Here is a 15,366-nt window from a genome sequence, read left to right on the forward strand (position 1 = left end):
TCATTCAGCAACTTCTATTTATTCTTATTTTATTTATGTATTTTATTTTTATTGTTATGATTATTATTGTTTCATATATTGTGTTCTTAACCTGGGTTTGGCGGTCGGGGCTTAGGATGGGGGGGTCTTTTTTTATATGTTTTTCTTAATTTATTCTATTTTTAGTTGTTTTCATGTACAGCACTTGTGTTGCAATGGCATTGTATGAAAAGCACTTTATAAATAAAGTCTGATTGATTGATTGAAGTAAAAGTGAAAAGGTTGATCTGATTCTTGCTTTAACATCATCTAATCTAAACATTTCACTCTGTGTTTCAGTCTCTAGACAACCTCGGCACAGCAGAAGAGGTCAGATCCAAACGCCACTCCACCTCAGAGCTTGGAAACATCACGTACAGCGACGTACGGCGAGAAGGATGGCTGCACTACAAACAGATCCTCACAGAGAAGGGCAAGGTGAGCGCTAGGACTGAATTAGAATCAAGATTAAAGCAGAAATGTTCCCACCAAAGACTCACATCATTTTACTTCTGTCCTCTACAGAAGGTGGGCAGCGGCATGCGTCCGTGGAAGCGAGTCTTTTCAGTTCTCCGCTCCCATTCGCTGTTCCTCTACAAAGACAAGAGAGAGGCCGTGCTTCGAGGGGCCACAATCGGAGGCGGGGCAGATGACGACCAGCCAATCAGCATCCGAGGCTGCCTGGTGGATATCGCATACAGTGAAACCAAACGAAAGCATGCGCTGCGGCTGACCACGCAGGACTTCTGTGAGTACCTGCTGCAGGCGGAGGACCGCGAGGACATGCTGGACTGGATCAAGTTCATCAGGGAGAACAGCAAGACAGACAGTGAGGTGAGAGGACACGGATTGACCTGACAGTCTTATCAGTGACTGATATGTGCAGATGGTATCAGAAACAAGCCCTGACTGATTGTGTGTGTGTGTTGCAGGAGCTCGGGTTCTCCAGACAGGCGCTCATCAGTAAGAAGCTGAATGATTACAGGAAACAGAGGTGAGTCCCAGGATGATAAATATGCTGCTGCTGCTGCTGGTCTTCACTCACTGCTTTTATTAAATCCATCTCTTTGTCTCCCCCTGCAGTCCGACAGGCAGTAAACCAGACTCCTCGCCCAGGCTGCCTCGCATGAAACCCCCATTCCTGCTCGCCAAGACAGATAACCCAGTTGGAGCGCCACGATCCCCAAAATCAGACGGCAAAGGTCAGATTCATGGAGGGAATACAGACATTAAATAATACTTCAGATCTCCAGAACTGGAGACTGAGCTGATGTTGTTGATTAAATTATAAGACACACAGAAGTGTCTTTACTTGAATTCAGTATTTTTTCGCCTCTTACTTGTTAATAAAAAATTATAATAGAATCAAAGGCAGTGATAAAAATATTAAATTATTATCATATTTTGAAATAATTCTGGTTCTTGGAGGGACTCACTGCACTCACTGCTCGGTTTCAGTAAGTTCTTGAAGTAATTTAAGTCTTTGTCCATCGTGTCCTCAGATGAGAGCGGCCCTCCGAAGTCTCCGTGGGGAATCAACATCATGAAGAAGACAAAGAAGTCTGGACCCAAAGCTTTCGGTGTGCGTCTGGAGGATTGTCAGCCTGGTGTCAATAACAAGGTGCCGCTCATCATCCTCTGTGTTCCAGCTGAATGTAATGAAACAGATTTTACACTGATGGGGTTCTAACGCTCACACTCTGTCTGTGTGTGTCTCAGTTCATCCCTCTAATCGTGGAGATCTGCTGCGGTCTGGTGGAGGACATGGGTTTGGAGTATACTGGGATCTACAGAGTCCCCGGGAACAACGCCATGGTGTCCCAGCTGCAGGATCAGCTCAACAAGGGCGTCGAGATAAACCCCGCGGAGGAGGTTGGGGATACTCTCATTCTGAACCTGAGCACCTGATATAACTTCCTTAAATCATTGAACCCCTGAATGAATGATGAGATTTAAACGTGGACATTCCTTTAATTTTACTCCTCTCTTTGTTTCTCTGTCAACAGAAGTGGCAGGACCTGAATGTCGTCAGCAGTTTACTCAAATCTTTCTTCAGAAAACTTCCAGAGCCGCTTTTCACCAACGGTGAGTCCAAACGTGTCACAACAAGCTATCACAGTCACACCGACAGCTCTGCCTCACACACACACAAACTGTCATGTTAAACCAAAACACACTAAACACTTATTTGAATGTTTCTGATTCTTCTGCAGACAAATACAACGACTTCATCGACGCCAATCGCATGGAGAACGCATCCGACAGACTGAAGACCATAAAGAAACTTGTGAGTGTTTGAATCAAGAGTCAGAAATGACTCACTAACCTGGCTTGTGTGTGTATTTGTGTATTTGTGTGTATGTCATAGTAGCAGCAGTAAGCAGGTCGGACAGGTTTATAATTTTTGCTTCTACTCTGCAGATTCGTGACCTCCCGGATTATTACTATCACACTCTTAGTTTCCTGGTCCATCACCTAAAGACTGTTGCTGACAACTCAGATAAAAACAAGGTGTGTGATTAAATAAAAGTCTCTAAATGTGATCACGTGTTACTTTGTGGTATTCACGTCCTTTGTGTCTGCAGATGGAGCCTCGTAACCTGGCTCTGGTGTTCGGACCCACTCTGGTCAGGACGTCTGAGGACAACATGAAAGACATGGTCACACACATGCCCGACCGCTACAAGATCGTAGAGACGCTCATACAGCATGTGAGAGATGACACACACACACACACTCACACACACAGACACAAATTATGAAGCATCCTTTAAAAGCTAAATATTTCAATGTGTCTTGGTTCTTTTAGTGCATCTGGTTTTTCACAGAAGAGCAGGACAAGGATGAAAAGGTCAGTCTCCATGTTTTTGTTTTATAGCATGTGGATCAGACTTACACACCTTTTAGTACAAGAGGCATCACCTGAGGATTTACAGCTACTCTGTAAAAGGCTGGAGATGTGCATGTTGTGAACAGATTTTCTAACACAAAATAATAACTGATATTTAGAAACACTGATGGGAAGCTCCACAGCTCTGATAGGAGCAAAGAGTCATTTTATGGATTCTAGTGGTGCAAGAAACAAATGATTATTTTCTCTGTTATGAAATGTTCCAAAGAAGTTAAGAAGCTTTAATCAGGATTTCCAGGAAAAGATTCCCCTTTCTCTTTCTCTTCACTAACGACAAAGAAAAGCTGTAAATCTTCAGATGTAAGCTGAAACCAGCTCCTCCGGTTTTTCAGAAACATTACGATCAGCAGTCTTAAAAACCAATCATGCATTCTAATAGTTTCGCAAACCCAAAAAGTGCTGACGCCGCTCTGATTGCAGCCACAGTTGAACAATAAAGTTTCATTATCTGTTTGTTTGGTTGTTTTTTTATTGTGAAACAAAATGAGCAAAACCAGAAACCCTTCGTGATCGACTCAAATTATGCACATTGTGAAGTGTTCAACAAAATAAATCAGAATTTGGGATCTGAGCCGTCTGGGTACTCTGTATCAGTGAAGTGCTAAAAGCTCTTTACAGTCAGTCACAGATTTGCCCTCTTTATTTTTTAGATTAACAAAAACAGGATTTTCTTTTGCTGTTTGTAAGATGATATGAATGTATTGACTTAAGCATACACTACCAGTCAAAAGTTTGGACACACCTTCTCATTCAATGGTTTTTATTTATTTTAATTATTTTCAACATTGTAGTTTAATACTGAAGACATCAAAACTATGAAATAATCTGGTTTTGCTATAATATGGATTACAATAGAGGTCAAATAGGGCTATCCATTGTGTACTAACCCTACCTCTGAACAACACAACTGATGGTTTCAAACACATTAAGAAGGAAAGTCATTCTAAAAATGAACTCTTGACAAGGCTCATGTTCATTAGAAACCATTCCAGGAGACCACTTCATGAAGCAGACTGAGAGAATACCAAGAGTGTGCAAAGCTGTCATGAAGGAAAAAGGGGGCTACTTTACAGAATCTAAAATATAAAACATATTCTGCTTTCTTTGTGAATTAAATAATTCCATATATGTTCTTTCATAGTTTGGATGTCTTCAGTATTAATGTACAGTGTTTCAAATGATAACCCTTGAATGAGAAGGTGTTTCCTAACTTTTGACTGGTAGTGTATATCTTCTACTCCACTTAACTTTGGAGGAAAAATTTACTTTTAAATCAACTACTGTTACATGACCACTAACTTTCAAACTGTGTTGTGCAGGTGTTGATTAAACTCTCCAATAATATGAAAAGAGGTTAAATTAGCTTCAGCCTTATGAGATACTGAGTTAAAAACTTGTAAACAGCATAAAATAGATATCTCAATATTTACTTATTTTATTCACTTGTTGTTTTACCTTTTGGATCAAACTTTGGAAATCCACAACCTATAAAAATCTCTTGTTGACTTTGTTATTAATGTACAAGGTTTCAAATAATTAAAATAAATACAAACCCTTGAATGAGAAGGTGTTTCCAAACTTTTGACTAGTAGTGTATATCTGGCACTTCTCTCTGTGATAAAGAGCAAACATGTTTACTCAAGAGTCATACATGTGGAAAGCTCACTTCTGTGTCAGCTCCAGACGTCCGTTCTTTACACACTCTAAGAGTCCGTGCAGGAATGTTGTTTGAATAACTCATATTTTGTCTTCCCTCCGTTCAGACACCGGTGGACACAGAGGACGTCCAGCCTGCCCCCAACATCGACCACCTTCTCTCCAACATCGGCAGGACAGCTCTGCTCGGGGAGGCCTCAGGTGAGAACGCTGCTATCAGCCAATCAGAGCTAGCTGTAATAAAAAACGACTTTAAGCATATCAGTGGCTGTAATCAGCTGCTCAAACAGAACGCTGCTTCCTGTTTGGCACTGGAGGTGGGAAGTTCCCTGTTAGTGTGTCATAGTGGGGTTCAGTGTGCTCCAGTGAACTGAGAGGAGAAACAGAAACTTTAATGCTCCTATGAAAACAAATCTTTATATATAATAGAAATGTTAATGAAAGTTAATTCAGGCACTGACCGACAATTGTTGTCATGTTCCAGTTTGTAGCCAGAATTTCCTACTTTCCAGCAGAACATGAACGCAGCATAAGAACAGTAGAGTTTCATGGGTCAGCACTTTGAGTGTCTCTGTGTTTGACTGCGTGCCTTTACTTCTCTCCTCTCTGCTGACTTCTTTTTTTCCTCTATGTTTGCTCATCTTTCACTTTCTCTGTACGTTTTTCTGCATTTCCTTCTCTCAGCTGAGCCTGTGGAGCAGCCACTGCGGTAGGATGGGAACTCCCCTGGCAATATGTGTGTGTGTGTGTGTGTGTGTGTGTGTGTGTGTGTGTGTGTGTGTGTGTGTGTGTGTGTGTGTAACCGAGTCAGTGCTTCGTGTTGTGAAAGTGAAATAATGTGTGTGGGAGGGTGACGGAGGAAGACTGTTAGTGTCGGTGATGGTTTTTGTCCTCATGGTCTTCATTCCCGTCATGACAGTCAGCGTCTCAGACCGAGTCTCTAAAACAGAGAGTCACTTTAGCGCCCGCCCCCCCTCCCGTCCGAACTAATGAATGGATGAATGAGTGGATGTCTGGTAAAGCTGCTCTATCGGACACTCAAGCTTAAACTACATTACTTGAGTGTAATCTGTGCTCAGAGATGACTCCCCCCCCTCACATCCTGCAGGCAGCTTCGGTCAGTCCAGTCTGATCATCAGAGACACACACACGCTCAAACATACACACACTTTCTCTGAGCTCAAAGGGACACTAGGCGGCATTGTCTCTGTTTCTTCTCTAAATATACAAACTTTAAAACTGTCACAACAGAAACTGACGTCTAGACGTATCAACAGCTGCAACTAAAATCTTTTATCAGTGTATCTTAAGTTCTGTAACAACACAGTAAACACAGAGACAACATAAAATCAAACAAAACATCACTTCTAAGTATGAAGGAGGAATAAAGGAGTCCTGTTTTTTCAGGATGTAGGTCACATCTGAAGCTTTTACTTTAAATCGGTCTTTCAGTTCAATCACCTCACATCTTTTTATATCTGATTAAATATGAGTCTCTCTTCTCCAGTCCACCTCACCCTGATTAGTTCAAGTGTTTTATTTAGATATTTTACTCTGAAAGGCTGCGTCTCCTCTGTGAAAGATCAACAACAACAACACTCGTGTATCACCCAAACTACTGGAGCTTTAATGATGTGGCATGCAGGATGGAGTGATGGTTGCAAGCTAGTTCCAGCAGGCGACTCAGTTTGCACAGTCTTCACACTTGATTGATTGATTGATTGATTGGTTCTCACAATCACCTGACAAAGGTATCCGGCAAATTTGGCAGTCAGTCTAAGCCGCTAGATTTCAAGTGTCTCTCTCCGCTGTATTGACTCGCTGCCCTGCATCAGCTCTGCGCTTTCAGCCTCACCGCCTCCCCAGCATCCACCTGTGGGCTCCAGCGAGTGTGTGTAGGATACTACGTCACCACTCCTCAGATTTCTGCATGTAGAATAAGTCTAATGAGCCCAAAGCATAGACACCAAATATAATGTGCTGCTGCTGCAACAAACCCTTCAAACTATTACAACCTGAGCTGACTGACTAACACCAAGAAGGTCAAACATGAGAGTCCAGTGAGGTCACTTCAAACATTTTAAGGCGAAACCAGCTCTCCTCATGTATTGGTGTGTTTGTGTTTGTGTTTGTGAGGGACTGTGATTTTCTGGTTTCATACTCTTTCAAACGCTTCTTTCACTGGCTGATGTCATCCGTGTGTTTGGTGATGTCATCAGTGTGTGCTGTGGTTTCCCTAAGCTGTTTTTTACCCTTTACACTCCCCCACCGCTTTCCTGATCATTGTTTCTCCTCCATTAAATTCATTCATGTGTAAATCTTTGTGCCGGGGTCTGTCAATGCCAGAGGGCACAGAGGTAGAATAGTTCCTCTAACTTATGTTGAGGAAGTGTCATAATCAGGAACAGGACACTGAGCTGCTGCTTACTACAGAAAAAACCTTCAAGCAGGACGACGTTAGCCCCGCCCCTAATGAATGATGTCACATGGGGTGTGCTAATCTTCACGCTGCAGTCGCAGTTCTCTGCGATCAAACTGCAGATTTGTCCTTTCGTAAAGTGAACTCCTGAGCGCTCCCTCTGTGTCCTGCACCATGACTGCTCTGGGGATTTTGTGGTCTGTTATGGATTTGACCCGGCTGACGTTCTTCTTTTTTCTCCTGCAGACTCAACCAACAGTGACTCAGCTAAATCGAAGGTAACACCTCCTCACATGGTTCAAAGTTACACATACAGGTACCATAATAACCTATAAGTCGCATTAACCTTCGTTTTCTCTCTCAGGGCTCATGGGGGTCAAAGAAAGACCTGGGAGCCAAAGACTTCCTGGCTCTGTCCATCATGTCAGCCGTCACAGGTCGCAAACGCAGGAAGCGCCACAACGCTCGCCGTGTGGGCAGCAGCACTGACGACGACTCGGAGCACGAGCCAATCAAAGCCGGACATCTCGGGGCCGAGGAGGAAGAGGAGGTGGAATCGCCTGAAGGGGGCACTGCTCCTCGAGCAGAGGGAGAGGAGGATGAGGATGAAGAAGAGGAGGAGGAAGAGGAAGAGGAAGTAGTAGAAAGCGAAGTGAAAGAGGAGATAGAGGAGGAAGTGGCGGTGGATATTCCCAGCCGGCCGTGTAGTAAAGAGGAAGAGGAGGCAGGAGGAAGGCAGGCGGCCATTTTGCAGGAGGAGGAGGAGGAGGTGCGGGTGGAGGTGAAGGGGCCTCCGTGGAGATCTCCAGAGGACGCTCGCTCCATTGTCTCTGGTTACTCCACTCTCTCCACGCTAGGGCGGAGCCTGGGGTCAGAGGGGCGAGGGGACGATGCTGACGATGAGCACAGCGAGCTGGTGAGCGAGACGGACAACGAGAGCGGCTTCGCCTCACGCTCCCTGACTCAGGAACGACCTGAGAAACACCCGACTGCACCTGTGAACACGCAGCCGCCCACAGCTCCACGCAGCTTCCTCTACACACACTACAAACCCCCTGTTCTGTCTCCAACCAACCTTCTGGCCCCGCCCACAGCCCTCACACACACACCAGACTCTGCAGAGAGGAGCGAAGGAGGAGCGAGGTCCACCACACCGTCATCCTCCTCCTTCTCCTCCTCCTCCACCTCTCACAAACTGAACTCACGGCCTTCCTTTAATTCACACAAGCTGATCCAGTGCGACACTCTGGCCAGGAAGAAGCTGAAGTCTGAGAAGGCCAAAGCTCGATCCTTAGACCTGCTGGATCTGCCGGGAGCTGCCGTACAGAGCGACAGGTCCGGGTCTAGTTCAGATGGTGCAGTAAGAGTGAGGAGGGAAACCTCAAGAACCAACCCCTCCTCAGGGAGCAGCCAGGAGAGCCTGCGCCCGACACGACCCAAGCCGGCTGTGCCACCCAGCGAGGCCTCCTCCTTCACCCCGACCGGCCCCGGCGGCAGGTCTCTGGCAGACCAGGTCCGTGCTCGTCTGCTGGGCTCGGCCGACGACCTGCGCAGCGTGGGATTGCGAAAACCGCTGTCCCCCGAGACACGGAGGAAGAGGCGAGCCTGGCGGAGACACACCGTGGTGGCTTCCCCGACCGAGGTGTCTGAAAAGAGACCCCCAATGACTGTAAACGAGTTCACTCTGTCCCCCAATACCCAAAACCAGGTCAAAACACCAGGGCTGCCTCCGAGTGCTGACGGGCTCGAACACGCGTCGGCTTCACGTCAGGCACCAACCTCCAGATTTCACCAGTACCTGTGACCCTCATGCTGACCCCACGTCTCACTCCAAGTGTCTGGCAGGGCAGGGCTGAGCTGCTGACTCCTGCAGGTCAGTAGACCGGCAGCAGCATCAACAGGTTTGGTTGCCCGGAGCAACACAGCGTACCAATGAACGAGCAGCTTTCTGCACCCTTTTCTTTTAAAGCTCCGTTTTGCATGGGAGGGGGGGCGCTCCAGTGTTGCCAAAGCTTTTGTTTGTTTGTTTGTTTTCTGTGTGTGTGAGCTTTTATAGAAATAATACAGAAACAGGAAAGAGACACACACAGACCTCAGACCCCCCGACTCTACAGCCAAGAATTCTCATTGAAATAAAGACTTAAATTAAAGGGTTAAATCTCTGAGGAGACCAGAGAAGGAACTCTGGCTCTGAGGAGAAGGTGCTTCTACATTAAACACGTCGACTTCACACACCGACACACACCAAAACACACCGACACACACTTCACGTACGAGACAGTTTGATTTAAAAGCATTTAAAGCAGGATCTTAGCTGATTCTCCACATCAGTCTTCCTTATCTGTTCCTCATTAGACCACAGATGCCGTCATTTATACTCCACACACACACACACACACACAAACACACACACACACACACAAACACACACACACACACGCAGTACAGTTGTCTCTTTTCGCCTGTTTATAAATTTCATGTGTGTTTGTGCTAAAATATTTGTGAGCACGTCTGAGCGTGCAGGTGTTTGTGTTGAACACTTTTGTAACATTTGTACAAAGTCTTGTTAAGTTAACCGTGTAAATATAAATATTATGTTATCATATTTGTTTTTACTTTTTTTTAGTTTCTTTTTTATGGTTTACAAAAAGTGCGAACGAGTGCACGGTCATTTCTTTCAAGAAGTTACTTGAAATGCTTTTCCTTAATATATTCTTTTGTGTTGTTTTGTTTTATATTCAGTATATATATTATATATATATTTTATATTAAAGTAAAACAAAGTACTTTTATGTGATTTCACCTCTTTGGTGTACCTGTTCAAAGGAGACGAGATAAACGTGACGTTACCTGCTCCTTGTTTCCTCGTTGATGGCCTTTCTCTCTGATCTCAGCGCTGTGCAGAAAAACCTTTATCTCTCCACAAACTGAAAAAAAAACTTCCAACCACGAAGCATCAACATCCTAAACTCCAATGTAGCAGCAGAGGAAATGTAATCTGCTCATGTTTTCAGATATGATTGGGCAGCTCGGCGCCACACTGTGATGGCTGACCTCATTTGTTTTGTAATTGATGTCTGGGATTATTGAGCGTCACTTCCACAGGTCTGACCTGAAGACTGCGTGAGGTCTTCTTTTAAGTGAAACACAGATTAAAAGGAGCTCGGTCGATTTTTCAGACTGCTAAATGAATGTGTGATGCACAGAAACGGCTGCATTCTCACCTCTGTCTTTGGTGATGTGTGTGTTTTCTCACTACATCTCCTCTGAGAGCTCAATCTGTCTGCACGTTTATTACCTCGGGGTTCACGTGACGAGGAGTTTTCCATAAGGTCAGGCTCTAATAAATCCTCTCTGACTGAGGAAACGGTACATTATTCAGAGGAAATGAAATGACAGCAGAATGCTAATGTTCATCTATTGTTTTTATCTGTCTCTTATTGGCCAGAGGAACCTTTTGTCATCACACTAGAACACAAGCAGGAGTCCAAAGTGATGAGAGACCCTGTCACATGACCAAAACCAACCACTGCAAAACTAATGTATACAGAATAATAATAACAATAGATGATGGTCTTGGCGTACCTCAAGATTTGTTCTACAAGTGCCTGATTTCTGGAATGTGTTTTTGTTCTGCAGTGCCATGTCACGTCTTGTCTCTCCGTTTCCTTTTGTTGTCTCTGGGTCTCCCTCCTCCTCCTCCTCCTCTTCGGTCACAACTAAGGCACTGACCCAAAGATGTGTACATTAAATACAAAGGTCTAACTTATCGGCTGTAAAGATTCCTTTTCTAAAAGAAAGCACACTTCAAGCCAAGGACACGTCTATGCACTCTCTATGCCTTTAACACGGGCAGTAACAGCTGTTAGCTCTGCTGCTAAGAGGGCAGAAGCGTAGTTTGTCGTCTCTGTGATCCACGGTGTGTGAATATGGTACACCTGACGAGCCCTTCCTAACACTGCATCAGCTAACGTCAGACATTTTCCTCCCATCAGAGGAAAAACTTCAAACATCTGAAATGTGATCCACCTTGTGTCTCATTGTTGTATTTTAAAAACACATTTTTTGTACATACTGTCTGAATATGTAACATATTGTATTGTGTACATTTGGAATTTGCATTTTGAGTATAACTAATATGAAATGACTGGACTTTAAAGGTTGTCCACATGAAACTATTTCCCTCATGGCTGTGTGCTTTAAAGCAAGGTTATAAAATGTAAATAAACAGAACTATGTTTAAAAATGTGCAAATGTGTGTGTTTATGAGGTTGTATTGACAAGCAGAGTGCAGAGAGAGGCTGAATGGCTCCCTCCAGAGGCTCCTCATGGGTACAGGCTCTCCTGGCCTTGTGGCACAGATTCCCTCTGCACATGAACCGTAAAGAATTACTACTTCAACCTTCAGGAGCAGTTTATTATGAATGCAGTTCATTAAAATCAGCTGAGCATTTAATATTCCAACTTTTTTTTTTAAAAACCTCATTATTTATCTTTAGCTGCAGACATGATCAGAGTCCCTTCATGTGAATACAATGAGCTCCAACAGAAATGAATAAGCCAGTTTTATAAAGTGTATTACAAAATCCCTCCAATAGATGTAAGTCTCTCCATAAAGAGCATCTCCATCAGACCCCCTCCCCCCTCCCTCTGCTCCGGCTAAATGTTTTTCCTATTCAGAGCCCTGTTGTCCTCTGTTTGGCCCATTTCTGGATCCTCACATTGAAAATCCTCCCAAATATTTTACTCTCACACAAAAAGGACAGTAAGTGTGACACTTCATTTCTTGTGTTTCAGATCAGGCTTTTAAAACAGCAGACAGCAGAGTTTCATTGTTTTATTTGAACTTATGATAACACACAAATGTTAAAATGTCCACACTGGATTTCTCTTCTGCAAAAAAAAAAAAAAGTCTTTTGCAATGTGATTTGTTATTGAATTATTTAACACGGGGAAATGCAACATGTCATGTTTGTTTGAAACTCAAAAAAAGGAACAAATGATTCCTACAAAGTTGACCAGGGAACAAACAAAATATCCTCAGGATGTCAAATACGTTCTCTTTATAAAAACGAATCTTAATTTGAAATATTTACATTTTGTCTTTGAAAAAAAAAAAAGAACAGGACACCCTTACAGTCCTAATAAAAAACAAAAGTCAAGTATTGCATCGCAATGCAGAGGACTTCTTCTTCGTCCAGGTTACACTGGTTACAGAACACTGATGACAAATTAAAAATGCAGCAGTCCCATGTTTTACCTTTAAAAAGGGTTTTTTTTTTCCTGACTTGAAATGGGTCCTTTTTAATTGGTAGCGACAGGGCCCCTGTCCTGGTTCTGCAGGAGGAGCTCTGTGTTCTGGGCCCTCAGTCTCTCCAGTTCCCTCTCCAGCTCATTAAGCCGGACCAGGGAGCTCTCCTCGGGCACACCGCCGGGCATCACTGCGCTCCTCAGCCGGTTGTTCTCCTCCTCCAGCCGGGACATGCACTTCTCCAGCTCCAGGTACTCCTGCACCAGCTCCTGCTTGGTCATGTTCTGCAGACTCTCGACGTGGTACATCTCGTAGGTCTCGGAAAAGTCCCTCTGAAGAAACTCTCCACCTGCGTTACCGGGCCTCCCGATGCCGTCGCTGCCTCCCCCGCTGCCGTCATCATCATCCTCTTCCTCGTTATTGTCAAACAACTCCTCCTCGCTGCCAGTGTCCTCCATGCGACTCCCGACCCCTGAGGGTCGCCTGACCCCGGTCTCAGTGTTGAGGTCGGGCTCCTCTCGGTCGTGCTCGTCCATCAGGAACTGGGTGGTGTTGTATGGGGCCACTGGGAGCCCTTTGGCAAACATCTCCTCCCTGAGCCTGGAAGCCCTGGCTGTCTCCCTCTCATCCAGGGCTTTCCTCTCCTCCCAAGAAAGTTTGTAGTACGGCTTCCAGTTGCGCTTCTTCTTGGAGGTCCTGCGCCTGTGCCGCCTCTTGCCTTGACGCGCCTCCAAGCCAGTGTCGGAGTCGATGACCAAACTCTCCTCCTGCACCTGGTTTAAAGTCTCACCCAGAGGTCTGTCCTCGCCGTTCTTCCCCCGTGAGATGTGATGACTGTCCCCATCGGATTTCTGATGCGGCTGAGCAGGGATCGGGCACTTTGGGACATCGTTTCCGGCTGCTAAGGCAGGGCACACCCCCCTCTGTCCGCCTTTCATTTGCCATAACTTGTCTGTGTTGATATCCCCACAGTTCCCCGCCCGCTGCTGCTGCTGTTTCTGGTCTCTCTGTCGCCCCCTGTCGCCGTTCTCTGGACCTCCACGGCTCCGGGCTGGGAGATGCTCCAACGCGCCTCCGCTGCTCCCACCTGATGGGCTGCCTGAAGTTTTCAGGTGATGGTTCTGTTCTGCTGGTTCTGTCATCCTGATGATCCGCTCTGATGTGCGCATGTCAGATCATCCTCATGCTCTCAGATCTGAGCTGCAGTGTTCCCTGAAAAAGACGTCAACTCAATTTTGAACAAAAATAATACTAATTCCAAAAAACGAGTCCTGTCACTAAACTAACTTTGATTTGAGTTTTGATGTTTTAAACAAACTCCTAATTCAAAATACAACTTCCGAATAGTAAACACTTGTTACTCCTTCAAGGGTTTGTCAGAGCAACTGTCGCTAAACTACCATTAACTGTTTCGATGCTGTAGGAGCTTCCGTTCACCCGGAGACGACGTTCCACCGTCACAACAGTGTCCAGTGTGCTGCCGAAGAAGAGGGTGCTCGTGTTTATATAGCAGCTCCGCCTTCAGTCGCGCGCATGCTGCTGCTTCCAACTGCTGTTGCATTCTGGGAGCTGCTGTTCGAATGCCAGTGAAGCGCTAGAAGAGGCCCCTTCAATCAACTACATACTCCACAAGGCTCTCATAACGGACGAGAGGTTTGACCAATCAGACACCAGAATGGGAAGCGCAATAAAGCCCGCCCTCCTCTTTGCTGATTGGATGACTGGATAATTTTGCTGTTGCTAAGCTTAGAGTATTTTTTCATTGGACGGTGAAGCTGTCAATCAAAAGTGCGTAATCCACACCAAGAAAGCAGTCCGGGGCTGTTTTACTGACGGTACTACCTACAAAAAGAGGGGTGCAGCCTGAACGTTAGTAAATAAAACTCGACTTAAACACCTTAGTGTGATGATTTAGCACCATTAAAAGAAAGCCACATAATTTATGTGTAAGAATGTGGAGGAAACTCGCATTATGTTGCCACACAGTCTGATTCCAACGCAATGAAAGCAGGAAAACCCTCCTGTGTTTTACGTTGAATGTAGAACGCCTGTAACGGAAACTAGTCCTCGTTAAATGTTCACACTAGAAAATCAGTAAAAACAGCCCGTCTCTTAAATCTAATGATATGTTGTATTTAGTGGTGTAATAATGCATTATTTAATGCAATGTTAGCTATAAAATGTGTGAGTTTTAACAGTGTCAGCGTTAAGCGGAGTGATACATTGAGGTGCAGGGGCTCGGGGGAACTTTGGAATCAGAGTAAACAAACGGCAGTTATTGTCGAGTATCCGCTACGAGCAACAGCTCCGAGCCCCTCGTTGTTGAAGGGAGGGTCAGGCGATCTCACACTTCCTCAATAATCATCCTGTTGTAACAGTGAACGGAATGGTGTAGAGCAGTTTGGAGAAACTTCTGTGCAACCAAAATCGTCTGAAATGCAGTGATATAGTTTCAACACTTAACTGTTGTGTCGAGTGGACAAGCTAAGGATAAGCTAGCTAGCTAGCTAACGTTGGCTAAGTGTTGCTGAGAAATTAAAACCTGCATTAAACTATAAAGTGTGGAAAGCCATAGTATTATTATGCACTATAACGACAATACACGACAAACTCGAGCACGTTACATTATAAACAGACGGTTACAAAGCGGTTACCAATACAACCAACGCCATACTGTTTGTGAAGCGAGGCTAAGCTAATGCTAACTATCAAACCTTAGACGGTCGATTTGTTTCAAACTATATCTTTTTCTTGTTTTAACATTAATGCCAGTGCTGTAACATATTAAACCGGAACAAACAAGCAACAAATAAACAACATTTGTACCCGTTGAAACCGCAAACGTTAGCACAAACCAACTAGGCCTATGTGTTTATTCGGGGTCCGTGTAATTGCTGGAACGCAGTGTTTAATTCCCCTCGACAGTAGAACAATCCGTTTCAATTTTTACATTTTTAATTTCAGTTGAATAAGTGTCGATGAACGAATCAATGAAAGGATTGTTAATACAGCATTTGCTGCAGGTTATTAGTCACATGGAACCCTCTATAAACTGTGAGAGTTTCAGGAAGTAGTCAGACCCTGATCTTGCAAGACAGCAGTTGAGCTTTC

The 15,366-nt window shown here is 44.7% G+C and overlaps 2 protein-coding genes across 7 annotated transcripts in view; one reads left to right on the top strand and one right to left on the bottom strand.

The window, feature by feature from the left end:
* The window catches only part of arhgap23a (Rho GTPase activating protein 23a), a 73,164-nt gene extending 61,912 nt beyond the window's left edge, over positions 1-11,252 (top strand). For 5 of the 6 annotated variants that reach the window (XM_034711719.1, XM_034711718.1, XM_034711720.1 and 2 more), the window contains 14 exons: positions 319-456; positions 544-852; positions 951-1,012; positions 1,102-1,220; positions 1,521-1,639; positions 1,738-1,890; positions 2,025-2,103; positions 2,232-2,305; positions 2,440-2,529; positions 2,604-2,729; positions 2,828-2,869; positions 4,693-4,786; positions 7,251-7,282; positions 7,369-11,252. In XM_034711719.1, coding sequence (XP_034567610.1) covers positions 319-456; positions 544-852; positions 951-1,012; positions 1,102-1,220; positions 1,521-1,639; positions 1,738-1,890; positions 2,025-2,103; positions 2,232-2,305; positions 2,440-2,529; positions 2,604-2,729; positions 2,828-2,869; positions 4,693-4,786; positions 7,251-7,282; positions 7,369-8,808 — 2,877 coding nt within the window. In that variant the 3' untranslated portion in view covers positions 8,809-11,252. The remainder of the gene's footprint in view (positions 1-318; positions 457-543; positions 853-950; positions 1,013-1,101; positions 1,221-1,520; positions 1,640-1,737; positions 1,891-2,024; positions 2,104-2,231; positions 2,306-2,439; positions 2,530-2,603; positions 2,730-2,827; positions 2,870-4,692; positions 4,787-7,250; positions 7,283-7,368) is intronic. The other variant, XM_034711717.1, reaches the window with a different exon arrangement.
* A 516-nt stretch (positions 11,253-11,768) lies between these two features.
* Positions 11,769-13,787, bottom strand: hexim1 (HEXIM P-TEFb complex subunit 1). The gene is made up of 2 exons (XM_034711178.1): positions 13,656-13,787; positions 11,769-13,467 (listed from the first exon to the last, which is right to left on the bottom strand). The coding sequence occupies exon 2, from the start codon at positions 13,422-13,424 to the stop codon at positions 12,309-12,311; it is 1,116 nt and encodes a 371-aa protein (XP_034567069.1). The 5' UTR covers positions 13,425-13,467; positions 13,656-13,787; the 3' UTR covers positions 11,769-12,308.
* Between the last annotated feature and the right edge of the window lie 1,579 nt (positions 13,788-15,366).

Source organism: Notolabrus celidotus, chromosome 20 (genome assembly GCF_009762535.1).
Source record: "Notolabrus celidotus isolate fNotCel1 chromosome 20, fNotCel1.pri, whole genome shotgun sequence".
Classification (NCBI taxonomy): domain Eukaryota; kingdom Metazoa; phylum Chordata; class Actinopteri; order Labriformes; family Labridae; genus Notolabrus; species Notolabrus celidotus.